We start from the raw sequence: 18,655 nt of genomic DNA, 5'->3' as shown, positions 1-18,655 counted from the left end.
ATGGAGAAGAATCAATGTCTAATTGACATTTGAAATTAACAGGAAGAGAACATAGAGGATATTAGAGGTGGCCAAAATTGCATGATTATATCACTGATGTTAGATGTTGACATTTCTCAACAGCAGCCTCATGTCAAGGACTGTATGACTGATTTCATCCAAATGCAGTTATGATTCTTTGGCATGGTCCCACTAGATACCTGCTATCAGTTCAACTTTTTGGGATGAACCGCATTAGATACAAAGTGCAAAAGATGTTTCCAGTAGAGACTGGTCTTTATATTTAATTTGATAGAGTCATATGGGGTGAGGACGTGGACTGGGGCCGAGACATTTGGGAGTCGTGACTTCAGCAGAATCCTCAACACACAAGCTAAGACCTGAGTGTGTGATTATTCATTTAATGGTTCATTCAGGCTTTTGTAACAATGTTTTCCTTACAGTGAGGTGTCAGAATTCCAGGAATATGGATGTTAAATTATTTTTGGCCTCTCTTTGAGTCAGCATGGCTTCTGTTCTGTAGATTTAAGTTGCATTCTGTTACATTCAGACCTGGGACTTGACTCAAGACTTGAATCTTAAGACTTCAGGCCGAGTTAATACAAAGCTTGATCATAATCAGTGTAAGAGAGTATCTAAGCTCATTTACTCAAGTACCTTACTTAGGTACAGTTTTGAGGTACTTGTACTTTAATTGAGTGGTACCATTTTCTGCTACTTTCTCCCTCTACTTCTCTACATTTTAGGGGGAAATACTGCATCACGCTGTCAGAAATAAGGGCACACTAGGAGTCAATTTCTGTCCCCCAAGGTGCAATCTACACTACCGTCCCCCTGGGACTAAACATTGGCCCTCAAAGTAACTATGTGTACCATTTAAGGGCCAAAAATGAACATATATATTCTCAATGAGTATAAGGTACATATATGTATCTTTTTTTTCTAAACATCCCCTTTTTAAAAGATCGATTTTTATCCCCTGAAATTAAGGTACAGAGGTACAAGACTGGGCTCCTTAAGGTACAAATCACATGGGTACAAATAAGTACCCAATTTCAAGGGTACTACAGCTGTACCTTTAAGGGTACTGCCCTAGTGACAAGTCGATCTACCCCTAAAGGTACAAATATGAATCTTCTTTTCTGACAGTGTACACTTGTTTGACAGCTATAGTTACTGTTTGTTTTATTATTATTTTTATTTTACACTTAAAAGTGGCTTTAAGGGTAAAGCTGTACAAAATGCATTAGAGAAGATGAAGATTAAGCTTTTATGAGTTGTGGGTCTGAACAAAAAAGGCATGTCTAGTTGGGGTCCTTTGCCAAGTTTCTCTCCCATTAATTTTCTCACTGCCAGATTTATCTAGTGACCCTTTGGAGGGGGCCGGACCTCTAGTTTGGAAACCACTGGACCTAACCACCTGATTCTAGCTTCAGTAACCTTTTGATAGGCTAAAACACAACTTGTGCACTGATGCGACAGTATTAATCTAGAAATGTAGAATACAATATATGGCCAATATTAGTCGCACTGGACATTTTTCAGCAGAAAAAGTCATTTTTGTTCTGTGCTTTTACTGAAGTAGTATTTAAAATGCAGGACTTTTGTTCTGGAGTATTTTTACAAGTACTGTATTGGTACTTTTACTAGTAAAAGATATGAGTATCCTTCTTCTTCCAACACTGACTATACCTCGCTTTAGCTCTTCATCAGTTCTGTGTCCACTTTCAGCAGGCTCTATAGCTTGGTGTCCCTGTAGTGTCTGCTGGCAGCCTCAGTCTCTGTAGGAGTTACCTGGAAGCTTGAACAGATGGCAGCCTCTGTGGACGTAAACATTGCAACCCACAGCTGCCCACATAGGTTTGGTACCAGTACAACAAATTAAACCTCTCTCTGATATTATGTGAGGGCAGTTGTGTTTTGTAAAAGATGCTTTTTTTCATCAATCAAATAACATTGTCTTGATATACAGCAGTCAGCCTGAGACAGAAGAGAATGCTCCATGAGTCACCAGTAACAAAAGTAGCTTTATGTTTTTTTATGAATGAGATTTTCAACACATAAAGTTGTATTAAGACAAACGTGACTGCTTATTGAGCAAATACAGAAAGGAAGCTTGCATGATAACAAGGTCATATCTCTAGATGATTTGGTATCTGCTCTACAGATACAGAAGTCCGTACACAGAATGACTTATATAAGAGCATGGGACACTAAAAACAGGTGTAAACAGGTGAGATTAACTGAGGCATTGCATTTCACATAAAGACATCATTTAAGAGCTAGCAGCAAATCCTAGACTTGAACTGGACACTTGAACTCATCACATCATTATAAAACTGGATTATAACGAACAATCAATGCCAGAAGAGCCATTTGAGTCTGAAATAACAGAAAGGAAACATTAAGGTAGATTAGACATGATTAAATCACTAATGTCCCACTGATATTGGTGTTTCCCAACAGCAGCCTCGTTCCAAGGATTGTATGACTGATTTTACCCAAGTTCATACTGTTAGGGTTCAAATATTATAGGATATTATAAGTTAGGCACTAAATAATATGGAAACCCATTTACGCCAATGTGATGAAAAGAAAAAGATCATGTAAGTCATTATAATAAGAAACGCTCTCAAAATAATGTCTTAGCATCTAAAAAATAATGCCATTAACTCAAGATAATGAGAAACAAAATAAATGCGCTTAGAAACCCAAAGTAATAAGAAACTAGCTCAAATAATGACTTATGACCTCAAAATAATGACTGATAATAAAAACTGATGCTACTTGTAAATTGTATTGTTATTTAGGACATTAGACCAACCAATGGACAAAATTACATAAGGACGAGGAAAAGACTGGTAGCAATCCAAATAACCCTGTCCTCATTGGTAAATAAATGATTGTGGTCTCATAGCAGGTAAAGTAGAATATGACACATACTGTATGTGGAAAAACCCAAAAATCTAAAAGAAAATATACTTTTTTACACCATGTTCATACATGTGGCACAGTCAAAATCTTTAAATGTGACTGTTACAATGAAATACATCAGATGTGTCTCATCCGACACACAGGCTTGTTGACAGGTGAGGCAGGGCTGATGGTCACTGCTGCTTGTTGTTCACAGTTGACCCACTGCTGACCCACGTGACTTCACCCATAAATACAGAGAGAGAGGCTCCGCGGGGACACTCATGCTCCTGGTTCCCACCTGCAGACCTATGTGTTGCTGATCAGGGAGGACTCCTGTGTCCGGGCGCCTTGGCACATTACTTCATCCCTCACGCTCACACTCACGCACTCCTCTGCTGCTGTCTCGGTTGTGCGTGGCTCCTCCCCGCACTCATTAAATGCCCGCTCTGCTCTGCAGCCGGTTGCAGTAGAAAGCAGCGGTGACAGAGGAGCTGTAGGGCCGGACCTGACAGCCAGCAAAACATCTGACTTTTTCTCTTTCGGGCACCCTCACCATCCAAGAAGCATCAGCTATGAAGACCATTCTGGCTGCGTACTCTGGCGTGCTCAAAGGTAAGACGCGTTCAGCCGGCTGGAGGAGGCACACACACAGGCGCGCAAACAAATCAGGAGGCGGAGGTCAGGTTAAACTCACTCCACATGCCAGTTTGATCTGTCAGGCTGTTTTTTTTATTGCTGTTTAAACACTTTTTAACATCAACAAACTTAACTTACGTTCAGAAATATCCGAATCTTTATTATAACGGAGATAATTTGAGAGAATTACTGCAGAAATGCAACAGAAAACCAAAAATCACATTTTTTTTTTCAAAAATGTCAAACATCATTAAAACGCTAGAATTAAATTAAGCTGTATGATCCCTGCAGGCTCTACTGAAGGTGATACTATTGGAGATTTGATACTTTACAATGCAGAGTTATAGATTTACTACTGAATATTATTATTACAGTGTTTGATTTGTGCTCTGTGACTGTTTATGCCACTGCTTTGAAGTCAGAAGTCAAGTCAATTTAATTGTTATAGACATAATACTGTTTGTCTTACAATCTGTACACCATATAACATCCTCTGTCTTTAATACCTTTGATTCAAATGAGGAAACACTCTCTAAAAAACATCTTTAACAGGGAAAAAGTTACAGAGACCTCAGGAGTAGCAACAGAAGAGGGGTCCCTCTCCCAGAATGGACAGACATGCAGTCGATGTGTGTACAGAATAGAGTCAGACCAAAAACAATCACAGTTCATACTTTTTATGATGACCAAATTTCAGATATATGTAGATCAACATATGTGAATGATATGGATTCAGGACCACATTGAGCAGCTTCAGGTTTTGCAAGGTTTTGTTTTTGCAAGGTTGTGTTTTTTGTGATCTGGTGTTGTCGAGATAGGTTTCTAGAATTTCTAACTTCGATACATTACCTTAAAAAATACCAGTATTAGACACAATGTTCGATACTATAGGGAAAACCTGACACAACATTGAGGGGATAAGATTTTAGATTTTTATCAAAAGATAGCTTAATATAAGAAGGCTGGAAAAATGACAACGAGATATGACTTTTCTTTACTTGACCAGTAACAGAGAACAGCAGAAAGACTGTAGTGAACATCAGATATCGCATTGTGTTTTAGAAACAATCTTTTTCTTAAGCCTTTAAAATAATGTGTCAACTCACTGTTGGACAGAAGACAGAGCGAGAAAGCTCAGCTGGTACGAGCCTATCAATACTGCAGAGAATAAGTATTGAAACAGTTTCAAATTTTCAAATATTAATATTGTAATCATTTTTTTAAAACATTTTTTGCATGTGTTGCCTCTTTCTGCAGTTGAAGTTGAACTTCAAATAAAAATGTAGGCTAAATGAAGAATCATTTGCAAATGTCTCAATGTGAACTTGTGATGTTTTTGTGGGAAAATTAATGAACTTTTAATTTGAAAGGCTGTTCTGGTACAGAAATGGATTGTCTGCTTTGGTGGTAGATTCCTCTGTTTCCTAGATGACACTTGTTTGCTGTGTGGGGTCAGACTGATCACGAAGTGTCAATGAGCTGATACTGGTGACAGCTCAGGAACCTGTCCACATGTGTCACAGTGGCAGCTTAACATTTTAGGCTTAAACAACACTGACTTTCCTATACTGTACGTACATTGAAAGGGTTATAGGTCGCTGTAAATTGTGAACTTATCCTTTAAGCCGACTATGCAGCTAGAGATGAATCATTGAGGCAGTTATATTGATCGAGTGTTTGCCTTTTGGAGCACATTTCCTTAAGCGGAACGTTTTAAGTCCTGCAGCAGCGTTCACATATCAGCCAGGAGCAGGATGCTCTTTCACAGACAGCCACAAGACAAGACTGTGTACCTCCTCTCTGTGGTGACCAGTTTGATCTGGCTCACAGTGGGAGCCATCACTGATTGTATCCTGGCCAACTCTCCGTCTGCCTCCATCAGTCCCTGGCACTGATTCAAGCAGCGATGGCCTTTGAGGAGTCATAGCATCATAGTTTACAGGTAAAACCAGCAGCCTGGTGTGTGCTGGGTTATTTTCAGTGTGTACCCATGGGATTAGACGACAGTGTTTTCCTGGAGGGGAGATCTTCCTCCTTATTGGCTCACACCGGTATGAGCTTGACTAGCTTTAGTGGCTCTTAATGTGTCCGTTACTTTACGCTGCCAGTCGGTGCACAGTCTCCTCACTTGTAGCTGCATGGGCTGGTGACTGAACAGAGCTGGTGAGTAGAGGAGGTTTTCGGCTGTGGCTCAAATGTTTGTTAATGTGGGGCTGCGTTGTTGCATTGTTTGACTGCGTTCTAGGAAATCTGTTTTGTCTGACGTCTACCTTTTGAGTTGGTTTAGCCCACACAGGATTAGCAAAGTATTACTACTAGGAGCGTGTTAACTATCTTTGCAGTTTGATTTATCACAAAATGCTTCTTGAAACTTTGGTAACTGTGTCTTCCATAATCCTCACATTTGATATTTGACAGTGTTAATAAAACTCTTTTTTACTTTTTCTTTTTTTTTAATGCTCTGTTGTCTCATTTGTCTCCAGGCACCGGCTCCAGCATCCTCTCTGCCCTGCAGGACCTGCCCGTGGCGTTCTGGCCGTGCAGATCCAAGATGGAGAAACATCTGCAGGTCATTTCAGTGCTGCAGTGGGTCATCAGCTTCTTAGCACTGGGTGAGTGAGTGTGTTTGTGTGTGTGCATTTCACTTAAGCCATAGGAAAGCAAAGAAACCTAGTCTCATTAGTGTCATAAGGAGGTCAGATCTCTGAGCTATTCTCACACACACACACACACACACACACACACACACACAAACACACACAAACACGCACTCTTGTCTCCGACTCCTGATTACCCTCCTCCCCTGAAGAGAATCATTTAGCGTGTATATAATTAATTTGTCGGTATTTAAGAATGACAGACATTTCTTTTCAAATGTCTGATTGTACAGTCTCTCTCTGTCACTCCAGGTGCTGCCTGCACTCTGCTGCTCATCTACATGTTCTGCACCGACTGCTGGCTTATTGCTGCCATGTACACCGCCTGGCTCATTGTTGACTGGAACACCCCAAAACAAGGCAAGACATCAGTAATCTCTGTTAACTAATAGTTCAATGTTGACCTAATGTGAAGAAAAATCACTGGTCTGATGATGATGATGAATTTTTTTCACTTAATATAAAGGCGTGACATATCAAAAGCTTTTGGTCGTAATTTTCCGGAAATTTGGTTGAATGACGCATTTTTGGGTCTACAGCGGTTCCGCTGGTCACTAGTTAAATTGTGTGAAAAAGTGTGACAGCACATGAATGAATGCACTGAGATCCTTATTGCATAAGCATTGGGTATGTAATGATTAGCACCAACAATGACTGCATTATGTTTAGAGGGTGTTTAGCTCGCAAAGTGTTCATATCAGAAAGATCATTTTGTGCTGACTCAAAGAGGGTATAGGCTGTTCTGAGCCGTGGAAAACCATATCAGACTTTTAGTCGGTTGGTCCTTCACTGAGGTCAAAACTACTGGATGGGCTGTCATAAAACTTTGCACAGACATTCATGGTTCTCAGAGGATGAACCTCACTGTCCTCAAGTTGTCACTTACTCAACACTTGCTCCATGGATTGGCACAAAATTTGGCACCAAAATTCCTGAGAAATTCTCAGACAACACATGCTACTGACTTTTTCTCTCGCACCACACTGAGGCTGGCTTTTGTCATTTCGAAATTTGAAATGAAATTGAAATTTGGTGCTGAATCGAGACTTACCTTCAAAACTAACAACATTCCTATCAGCCTCAGCTGTACTTTGTGTTTAATGCTATTTCGCCACTGATAGCATGCTAACAAGCTAAACAAAGATGGTGAACATAGTAAACATATCCCTATTTAATATTAGCATGTTAGCATTGCCATCTTGAGCATGTTAGCATGCTGGCGGATAGCATGCTAACATGCATGATAGCTGGCAGGTTAATGTTCAAATCACCTAAGAAAACTAGAATGGCCCTAGCAATTTTAAAGAAAGTGAGAAAAAAGTCTTGTTCTTCTTTATCCTGATCCGCACCAAAAGTTAACAGGCTCTATTCTGGGCTGAGACCCATCCTTCATCCAAGATTTGTGGAAATCCGTTGAGTAGTTTGTGTAATCCTGTTCACAAACCAACAGACAAAAGGCTGAAAACATAACCTCATTGGTGGAGGTGATAAATGTTAGTTGCAGCTCTATTTTTGATGTGATAATGTGATATCTGATCTGTAATGTTCTCCTCAGGTGGCAGGAGGTCGTCTTGGGTGAGGAGTTGGACAGTGTGGACATATTTCCGGGACTACTTCCCAATCAGGGTAGGTAACTTTGTCAGTTTGCTGTTGTAGCATTGCTAATTTATCCAGCCCCAAACTTTAAACGTCAAGAGATCAGTAGAGGAATGAAGATGTTGGGGTTGCAACCAGTCGAAATGAACCATGAAAACTTGTGTGGCTTTGTGCACACAAAATGTAAACTTAATTCTTCTAACTCTTCCTTAGGATGGTTGGTATTGTATGATATGATTCAGTTCATTTCCAGTCATGCATAGGTTTGACTTATAGATAAGCTTATCGGGGGTGGATCGGGTATCAGTCCGTCTCCAGGCTGTTCCTTGCCCCATGTTGATTATGATGAGGGTTGACGTTGGTGCGGAGTTTTAGACTTTGTCCTACCTGATAGGCTAAGGAGCAGTGCTCAGCTTGTTTTTCCCTCAGGTACTCACTGCTGCATCTTTAGATGGGAGGACACCCCTGGCTCAGGGTGTAGGAGGGAGCGTTATCGCAAACCGGGACACGTACAGTAAAGCCCTGTACAGTAGCAGTGCATGACTCAGGGTAGAAGCCAAAAGTCAAGGTTGGAGTGTGTGGATATGTGCTTGATTCAGTCAGCAGTCATATGATTTTATTGAATCATTACTTTCATACAGATTAGATGTGCAAGGACTGATCGATTAGTGGATCACCACAAAAATAATCAGCAAGTCTTCTGATAATTGATTCATTGTTTTTGGTCATTTTTCTCAGCAAAAATACCAACATTCTCTGCTCCAGCAGCTCCAAGAAAATATTTACTCCATGTTATTTGATTTGTCTTGTTAGTAAACTGAATATATGTGGGTTTTAGACCAAAAAAGACATTTTATGATGTCACCTATGGTACAGGGATAATGTGATGGACATTTTTCAACATTTTGTGGCATTTTATAAACAAAACAATTGATTATTTGTTTGGTTGTCAAATCGAATGTGTTTCTACTGTTGCTTAAGGCTTTTCTTTGTCCCTCATAATGCTAATGAAACACAGGCTTTCATACAGCTGGTTTGAGTCATCATTTCTTTACTTAACATGTTCCCTGTGATAGCAGTGTGATAAATCCCTTCAGTGTAAGGAGAAATGCTCTGCCAGGTGTTGATGAGCTTATCAGCCATATGGAGGGAAGAAAGACAACAGGGCTGTCTAACTCTGAAGTCCTTCTCTCTGCAGCTGAACTTTGTCCATCGCATTGATCTAGCCGTTTGTTTGTCTCAGCAGGTTGATTAGATCATTCTTTTGTCACCCAGGAGTTTGATACCAGCTGGCTTTAAGAAACCTTTACATTATTAATATTGCTTTTCAACTTTTGCTTTTGTGCAAATGTTTAGCTTCCTGTCAGTGTTGAAATGTTAGTTATTAGTTACTGACTCGGGCTGAGTCCTAATTGACGGTTCATATCTTGAGATATATATAAATAAATCAGTTAAGGTTGCATTAAGTTATAATTTAGCCAAAAATACCTAGAAAGTATCTGCAGCGGCATCAACTGGTTGTCAGGCAGGAGTTATGTGTCTAGCATGAACAGATGACTATTATTTAAGTGAGTTGGAAGCAAACTGGTCAAAGTCCAAACCAACGTCAAAATCAAAGAGAGGACTGTAAGAAGTCTGGAGTGTGACTCTTATGAAAACAGTTATGTGAACGCCTGCATGACTGCCTTCAACGCTACAAACAAAGACTCTTCTGTAATATTAGTGCTTTTTGGTTACAATATCCAGTGACTGTCACCCAGCTGCCATCTCTCTGCTGTCTCCACTCATTATACATGGTTTTAATTGCTGTCTACACCTCTGTCATCTCTCTCATCCCACTGTAACCCTCCTTAAACCTGCCATACCAGCCAGGTGGAGTCCTGTGGTACTATGGGGATCCTGAATGTGATCTCCTCTGCTAATGTGCTTATGCAACCGTTGTGTTTGAGTAGCTACTGAGGCAGCTTTGTGTACACATTGTGATGGATCTAGGTCTACAGTGCAGAGCAGAGCAGAGCACAGGCAAAGTTTCTGTGAGATTCTGCAGCTTTACAACATGAAACCACAGAGGTTAAAATAATGCTGAGTGTTTAAAGTTTATTGCTGCCAGCCTGAACAGGTGCTCAACATGTTTGCTGGGTCATTATTTTATGACTGCAAATGAGCAGAGAGTCATGTCGGGCCTGAGCTGATAAGGATGTCCTTGTTCTACTTAAACAAACTGTGCCTCAGATTCCTACTATTTATAGTGTTTTAAAAAGTACCCAAAAGTCATACTCGAGTTAAGATAAAGAGATTGTGATAAAACTTGGCACTTAGGTTAAAGTGAAAGACACCCATATGAATAGTTCTTTAGTAAAAGTCTTAAAGTGTCCAATAACCAAAGAACCAATAAAAGTAAAATTATCCATGAATTTACTTGTATGTGTGTACTATATGTATATTATTTTTTTTTAATCTGATGCAGATAAAATGATTTAATAATGTGCTGTGTTAGGTCTGATGCAGCATGCAATATACAAGGACACTGAAGTTATCAAATCAATGTAGTGAGTAAAAAGTACAATATTTGGAGTGTAGTACCTCAAAAGAACCTCAAAATTGTACTTGAGTAAATTTACTTAGTTAAAAAGTTACAAAAATAATACTCAACATACATAGATGTCAAAACTTTTATTTCTTCATTCTGTTGATAATTTTACTTTTTTAAATACTTTAAAGTAAAATTTAACCTTTCAGAATGAAATAGTCATAAAGTCTTTCTAACCTTTTTTCTTTTCATGAAAAGGTGCCTTGGATCCTTTTTTTTCATCTCATCTCAGAAACAGTGCTACTTTTGCACAACGCAATAAATAAAGGAAAAAACACATGCAGACGGGAACCAGTCAAACACCCAGCATGAGTTTAGAATACAGTACAGTGTTTAGATAATGTGCATGATAAGTATTTAGTGTGGAAATAACACACAGCTTCTGTTCTCAAGCCTTTCAGCCATATTGGTCACCAACATGACATTTCTCCTCGCAGTGTGCCCCTCATATGGAAATCAGCCTCACACTACTCCTCTTTGTCTTTTTGTCCTCCAGCTAATTAAAACCCATAACCTGCTGCCCAACCGGAACTACATATTTGGCTACCATCCTCACGGCATCTTCTGTTTTGGCGCTTTCTGCAACTTTGGGACGGAGGCCACAGGCTTCTCCAAGAAGTTCCCGGGCATCAAGCCCTCCCTGGCAACGCTGGCAGGAAATTTCCGCCTGCCCGTCCTGCGAGACTACCTGATGTCTGGAGGTGAGATGGTCTGAGAAGCCGTGGAGTCGACTCTTAACGTCTGATAAAGTTCATAACTGTATCTGCTTGAGAGTGGACCTTTGTCCTATTGTACAGCTGAAATAGCTTCTGTTTACATGGATCTGCTGATTGTGCTGATTGATAGAGTTAACTGATCTGTTCTGAGGGCTGTTTGCTGTTCAGGCTTCATCTTTGCCCACAGATATGGTACATACATACTCAGGTTACTACAGGTTATTGTACATATTGTCTCAGAATGTTTCCTCAGCCCTATTTGCACAAGACTACTACAACCAGTGGACCTCATGCGATTTAGAAATGACCTCCCTCCATTTGTGTTTCGTTTTTGGCGCATTCACATGGGATTAAGCAAAGTCTTACTTGGATTTACTGACATTATCTCCTGGATATGGAGTCAAGGCTCTTAATTAACGTCAACATTTCAGAAGCAGAGCACATTTGCAGCGCATTTAGATCAAGTAACAGATGCTTTGTGGCTGCGCTTGAATGTAACAATTCGTACTTAAAAAAACAAATGGCAGAAAGCAACTGTTCCTTCACAGTCTGTTGATCATTTTAGTGAAGCTTTGAATGTTTTGAACCCAGATTCTTACATTTTGCGCCCTTAAATTAAAATATTACCCCAAATCACAAGATGCCAATTCACACAGGACTGATATTATCACATGACCTCTGTGTTTGGGGCAATACACTAATTTGAGGTGGAATTTTTACTTGATAAATGACAAACATGGCAGAATTGGCACCCCCAGGTAATACTAGTCCTGTGCCAAGGGATTTTGTCTAATGTTGGATTATTTTGGTGCAAGACTTGTATGTTTTATAGAGCAATGCAATTAAGAAGAGTCCAAAAAGAGTGGGAACTATATTATTTGTAGCCAGTATTTGACCCGGTTGAGAAGACGTCAAAATATTCTTTTATAAATTTATTAAAAAAGGCAGTTTTGGCTCCTGCATAGTATTACCAATGTAAACAGACTTGACCTAAGTCTATTTATTTATTTATTTTTTTAATCTTATTTCAGTGCACATAAGAAAAAATACATTATAGATCAGTAAAAAGAAACAATGACTTAAGGGAGAAATGTACAGGAAAAGACATAAAGACAAACAAACTCAGTAGTACAAATACATGTGCTGCGTTTCCCTCTTGGCTTCTCTTCTGCACCTTTTAATCATCTGTCCACATCCTTCGCTTCCCTCTCAGGTATCTGCCCAGTGAACAAGAACTCCATCGACTACTTGCTGTCACGTAACGGGACGGGAAATGCCGTGGTCATCGTTGTGGGAGGAGCGGCAGAGTCTCTGCATTGTGCTCCAGGCGTGAATTCTGTCACCCTGAAGAAACGGAAAGGCTTTGTGAGGCTGGCCCTCCAGAAAGGGTGAGCCGGCTGCACAACTTTCACACACAAGGACACGTGCGGCAGCGACAAAACACAGCCTTGACCAAAATCTGTTTTGACACGACATATCATTCTGAGGGCCGTAGTGACTCAGTGGAATGAATAAACCCAAGATTATTACTCACAGAAAAGCTGAAATTACCTCACAGGGAGCATTTCCAAATCTTTAATGAATGTGCAGTGTTGTCCCTCACAAGGCTTTGGGCTCTTTTTGGCCTGCAGTACTTTTTTGGAAAGGTCAGACTGTGTGAGCTGGCATTAGGCTGAGCTCAGCTGTGCTTTTATCACTGTAACAAACTGTACTATAAAGGGAGGTGGACCCGGTTTGTCTCGCTAACCCAAACAAGTGTGATTCCTTCTCGAGTGTAGCTGTGGATCTCGGGGTGCACCTTGTCTAAAGAAGCTTAGAGCTGGTTAGAAAAGACATGCAGTTATGCAGAACTTAATTCATAACAAATAGGTTAGCATTCCAGCTGAGCTAAGCCCAGACTGTGAATCGAGGTCACTCTGAGTTCTCCCTCTGGAACATTTACAGCTCGGACTGGCTGCTTGAAAAATAGGATTCGATGTCGTAATCAGTTGAATAACAGCTGACAAGTAAGTTAATGTATAATACAATATATGTATATATAAAAAAGGCTTTAAAGGAAAAGTTCACCCAAAAATGAGAGAATTTGGGGGATCTCGGGGCATCTGGAGATGGGCCGCATGGGAGTTTGTAGATAAAATACTGGATCATTGCGGTTCTTGTAAAAATAGTCAAATTAAACATTGTGAGAAGGTAAATAATGAGCTCACAGAAGTATGTAACCGTTGATGAGTGGTCGCCAGTTGACTTTGTATTGTTTGAAAAGGCCACAAGCCAAAAAGGTTGGCAAACACCGACGCTCTATGCAAGGACAGCTTAATGAAAATGTATGAAGAACATCCACAAATGATGATATCGAGTAGAAATAAACTTACCACAAGTTAATTTTTAAAAACACTCAAAATGTTTGTGCCAGTGGTTAAATGCTGAATTTTAAGCTTGACAACTGATCTTGGTCAGTTATAATTGTTGTACTTTGCCAAGACAAAAATATGTACAGTAGCTGTTCAGCAATGACCCACACAAAATGATTAATGTCTGTGATTTAGCAACTGGAAACTACGTGACCTACGTGAACAGTGAGCTCAACTGATTCATGATAATTGGCACGTTGCACATAAAAAGCCACAGCAAAAGTGACTTCCTGTGTGTGTGTGTGTGTGTGTGTGTGTGTGTGTGTGTGTGTGTGTGTGTGTGTGTGTGTGTGTGTGTGTGTGTGTGTGGCAACTTGAGCTTTCTTCATGTAGAGACATGCCTATTAAATATAAATCGTTCAGTCCTGTGTGGTGGTCATCACAGATGTGCTGTGCATTAAAGTGAGCCTTTGAGTGTGATAATTGTTTTAGAAGCCGGGGTAGTCATCAGAGATATGACTGTGATACAACCATAAACATACTGAATGTTTAGGTCATATAAACGGTGACATAACATGTCTGCAAAGTTTGTTTCAGCACGGGGAAAGTGTTGTATACAAGTTCTGAGTTCTGAGTTATTATCCTTAGAAGTAAAACCTTTTAATTTTTTAACATTTATTAGGTTTCTAACACTTGACACTTCAGAAATCTGTTCACATCTGCTGCTTTGCCAGAAACATACTTCTTGACATGGTCCTACAGTATTGTTGCTTTTGTAAATGTCCATTCAGGGGACAGCTGTTGAGTTACCTTCTCTATGTCTGCTCAGGTCTGACCTGGTTCCAGTGTATTCCTTTGGGGAGAACGATGCCTATAAGCAGGTGATCTTCGAGGAGGGGACCTACTGGAGAGCTATCCAAAAGAGGTTACAGAAGATCTTAGGCTTCGCCCCGTGCATTTTCCACGGATGTGGCCTCTTCTTCGGCAACTCCTGGGGCTTCGTGCCTTACAGCAAGCCTATCACCACCATAGGCAAGTTTGTCTGCTAATTAGTTATCTAAAAAAATGTCAACAATACTCTGCTTTTTTAGTACAGTTTAACAATGTTTAGCTGAATAGACAAAGTCACTACTTTCCCTGCCCAGCTTTGAGAGTGTATTAATGGTTGAAGGTGTTCTTGATAACATGAAGCCACTAAATGTAGCATCCAGTCTCCTCCTTCCATTGCATTCACGTCACAACACCACTGTTGTTCAAATCATTTGCCCCCTCAAGTGGTTGCCGGTTTGTTGCACCAGCTAATGTTGCTAATGCTAATTAGCAACATTAATGTTGGCTAGTGTTGGCAACGTTCAAGTTGGCTAGTGTTAGCAACGTTTACGTTCGCTAACATTGCTAACCCTAGCTAACATTAACATTACTAACTAATGTTGCTAAAGCTTCTAGCTAGCTAATGTTGGCTGAAACAAACTGTCAGAATTCTTACGCAGACGAACAAAACAATCATTTTGGACCTGACAACATGTTTTTAATTATTGAAGCCTTTTTTTTTAAAAATGATTTGTCTTCATAAAAATCTTATTAATATGACCTCTAACACTGATGGTTCTAGTTCTTTGTTTTAACACTCTCCTGTTCTGTTACAGTTGGGGAGCCGATCACTGTGCCAAAAATTGAGGACCCAACTGAGGAGATGGTGGATATTTACCATTCGATGTACATCAAGTCCCTCCAGTGCCTTTTTGACAAGTACAAGACCCGGTCTGGCCTGAAAGAGAGTGACGTCCTGTACATCGATTGAATGGACGAGAGGTTCCTGTCAAAGCTCTGAACTATGTCAGCATCTTCAGACCCCCTCACACGCCCCCTTCCCCACCCTGTCCCCGTCCAATCTTGGTGCCCGGTTTGGATTATCTCTGGACTGCAAACTCCACACACGAGCACATTTGCTAAAGAAACCTTTGCTCTCTGTGTCGTTACACACACATACCCACAGAAACACACACACACGCATAAACTTTGTTCCTTCTCAGGAAATGGCAGGTTTGAGAATAGTCACCTCTCCCTGCCGCTGTCTTCAGTTTAAACAGCAAATGTAAAAAAGTGCCTTTTTTGTTTCTGTTAACATTTCTCAGTGAAGGCATCAAGTTTGGACTGCCTTATCAGTGCAGAGGGGGGTAAGGTCCACTAGATGGAGCTGGAAGGTAACATGCAGGACTCAAACCAAGTGCCAATGTTCTCTTTTCACTCATGCATCCGTATAATTCTGCCTAAGCTCTCTAAGGTCCTACTACATGCTAACTGCACAAACAATGCAAACGGAAGCTACCACTTTATTATTGGGATAATAAGCCCAAAGATTAATTGAGCCAAAGACCTATGCTGTCCCAACAGATGCATGTGTTTTTACTGTATAAAAGCTGAAAGCAAAGGAATTCTACAGGGTGGATTTCTATTGTAAATGCACAAATACATATGTGCCTGTGATTGTTTAATGCCATAAAGTATTAATTGTATTCTGTAGAGGAAAAAGCCTGTTTTAGTGCCTGTCCCTCAATGAGTATCTCTGATGCACTTTTTGTATCGCTGATTACCTTCTGAGGTTTTTGTCTCAAGAAAAATGCCTTTGATATGAGATTTTTTCAAGATGGTCATGATGCTGCTTGGTTTGATTTCCCTCTCTTGTCCTACAAGGTGTCCAGGTCTGGATGGGTGTGGTTTTGTCTTTGCAACAAAAACTACAGTGTTGTCTCGTGTCTATAAGCATTTTGGGCTGCAGTTGAGGAAGATCGGGTTATGTGGGTGGAAATACTGATGTTTGATGATTCCAGTCAGTGTACAGTGGATCTGTTTGAACCATGCAATGGGTGATGATTGAAAAGGAAGGGATTATACCGGCTTTATTCCTGGTATTATGTCATGTTTGGGGGGGTCACTAATACTTTTGTAAAATAAGTAATATGTGAGTATCCTGGGAATCGTCAAAACAAATAAGCTTGTGCCATGTTGATGGAAGGTAAATTATAAGATTGTCATTAGAAGAACAATTTCCTGTGGTTTCACCATTGTGACTTCTTATAAAGAGCAGTGTAATCCAAGTGCAATAAATTTGCAAGGAATAAACGGTGAGACCTGTCTATATGATGAAAGGCATCATCTGTCTGCTGATATTTAAATTAAACTTTTGTATATTTTCAGAAGGAGATGCGTGTGTTTTTGGGTCTTGTTTCTTTCCAATGCTACATCTTTTCTCAAAGTTACTCCACAAAGTGTCCGTCATTTGATCAAGGTCAAGATTCAGCCCTAAATATACAAATTCAGAAGCTGCTAAAATAATGTTATGACAGTATTATTTACAGTATTTTGTATTGAGGCTACAGTATATGTTTATACTGAGTGAAATATACAAACCCAGAACACATTATTTATAGTTCCATCAAATTTCATATGCTTTTGTTAAACCAAAATCTAATCTGACATATCTGGCATCTATAATAACAATGGAGTCTCGTCCAATTACAAAGTTCTGTGGGTTTGAACAATTTTTAACCACATAGCATTTTACTGACTGGCTCACCAGCTGGGCATGTATTCTTGATGTTGACAACACTGAAACTGTACCCAGATTCTTTACTTAAGTAAAGCACATTGTAAAGAAAAGAAAGGGAAATAAAAAAAACTCTATTACAAGTGAAAGTCCAGTATTGATAATTACAGTACAGGCACAGGAGTATTATTAACTAAATGTACTTAAAGTATTAAAAGTCTCTATGCCGAATGGCTCCTTTCATACAACACAGAATGCTACATTATTATTATAATTATATTTTATTATTGCATTAACATGTGAACAGAATTTTCATTTGCAGATGGTTTGAGTCGGAGCTAATTTTAAGGACTTTATACAGTAATGGCTCATTTCTACAACAGTGCATTGTATTTTATAAATTGATAATGTTTTGGATGAAAAACATCTTTATCTGAAAGGTAACCAGTAACCATAGCTGTAACATAAATGTTGTGTAGTGAAAAGTACAATATTTCCCACTCAAATATGGTAGACTATAAGTATGAAGTAGTGGAAAATTAAAATACTCAGAAATGCAGGAAACTAGTCAATGGTGCTGAGAAAATGTTGAATTTAAACCTGACCTGATCGCAGTGTGAGGTTTTTCTGTACACCAACAAGGCATTCAACCAAACACTGCAGGGCCTGTTTCAAATACACATGACAAAGTCCACTGACGCTGTGGAGACAGAACTCTGCTGCCCCCTGATGGCTGCTTCATGCTCTGCAGTCATGGTGATACAGGCTTACAGAAATCAGTCTAGTAATGGAGTCAGTGAGCCCACTACTGCTCTGATGAAGGCAAGCTGGGGTCAGCAGTGGGGATGTACTAATAATAATAATAATAATAATAATAATAATAATAATAATAATAATAATATTATACAGCCTAATGTATATTATAATATAAAATCTGAATTGGTTCACTTGAATAAGAGTACTTTTAATTTTTTGATACTTTGATACCAAGAACACTTTGCTGAAAGTATTTATGCTGTGTTTGTACCTTGTGTACTGTTTTATTTCAGTGTAATTTTAAATGCAGGGCTTTGAGCTGTTCTTGAGTATTTTTACACTGTGGTAAAGCTACAGTGCTTTAGGTGAAGGGATCCAGGGGCCTCCTGAGGTTCTTTCCTCTGCTACTAGATAAGGAATGATTAGATTTTATTCTGGACTAGTGCAACAAAAGTCCTTTCAAATGGAAGACACATTTGGACATTATTGATCAGGTGTCACACTCAGTTGCGTCACTGAGGTTGCCCGTTTTATCAGCTGTTGGTTCATGCTCGAACGGTTGTGTACATGGAGATCAGTGACATAAGGTTGAGGAGAGACCCTCGGATAGCCTGCACGATTTAGATCTGGATGATTTTCTTTACTTTCTGTTCCAGCTCTAATGGGGACTGTACGTGATAAAAGGCCTGGATGTCGCCGTTCAACTGTCACCTGCATGTCACGCTGCGCGATGCAACTTCCTCATATTTTGCAGCTTTGACAGATTTCAGCGGACACCCGCCCCTTCCTGTAGATAAACAGACAACTCGACCAATAGTCGGACGCGTTTTCAGTAGCAGGCACCGCCTTCACATGACATACGTTAGTTTGAGCCAATCAGCAGCCGAGGT

The 18,655-nt window shown here is 39.8% G+C and overlaps 1 protein-coding gene across 1 annotated transcript; it reads left to right on the top strand.

The window, feature by feature from the left end:
* The first annotated feature begins 3,191 nt into the window (after positions 1-3,191).
* On the top strand, positions 3,192-16,665 carry dgat2 (diacylglycerol O-acyltransferase 2). Its single transcript, XM_073478870.1, has 8 exons — positions 3,192-3,528; positions 6,036-6,164; positions 6,462-6,569; positions 7,765-7,835; positions 10,892-11,096; positions 12,325-12,499; positions 14,292-14,494; positions 15,109-16,665. Exons 1-8 carry the CDS (start codon positions 3,489-3,491, stop codon positions 15,261-15,263), a joined length of 1,086 nt encoding a protein of 361 aa, XP_073334971.1. The 5' UTR covers positions 3,192-3,488; the 3' UTR covers positions 15,264-16,665.
* Positions 16,666-18,655: the final 1,990 nt, after the last annotated feature.

Source organism: Pagrus major, chromosome 13, assembly GCF_040436345.1.
Source record: "Pagrus major chromosome 13, Pma_NU_1.0".
Lineage (NCBI taxonomy): Eukaryota > Metazoa > Chordata > Actinopteri > Spariformes > Sparidae > Pagrus > Pagrus major.
Note: the sequence above shows the minus strand (reverse complement) of the source record. Positions and strands in the feature narration are given on the sequence as shown.

What these genes read in the sequence shown, in the direction of transcription:
- dgat2 (XM_073478870.1), top strand. Translation starts at nt 3,489, where the DNA reads ATGAAGACCATTCTGGCTGCGTACTCTGGCGTGCTCAAAG. An exon ending in CATCAGCTTCTTAGCACTGG is followed by an intron (nt 6,165 to 6,461) that starts GTGAGTGAGTGT and finishes CTGTCACTCCAG; the next exon opens with GTGCTGCCTGCACTCTGCTG. An exon ending in CTGGAACACCCCAAAACAAG is followed by an intron (nt 6,570 to 7,764) that starts GCAAGACATCAG and finishes TGTTCTCCTCAG; the next exon opens with GTGGCAGGAGGTCGTCTTGG.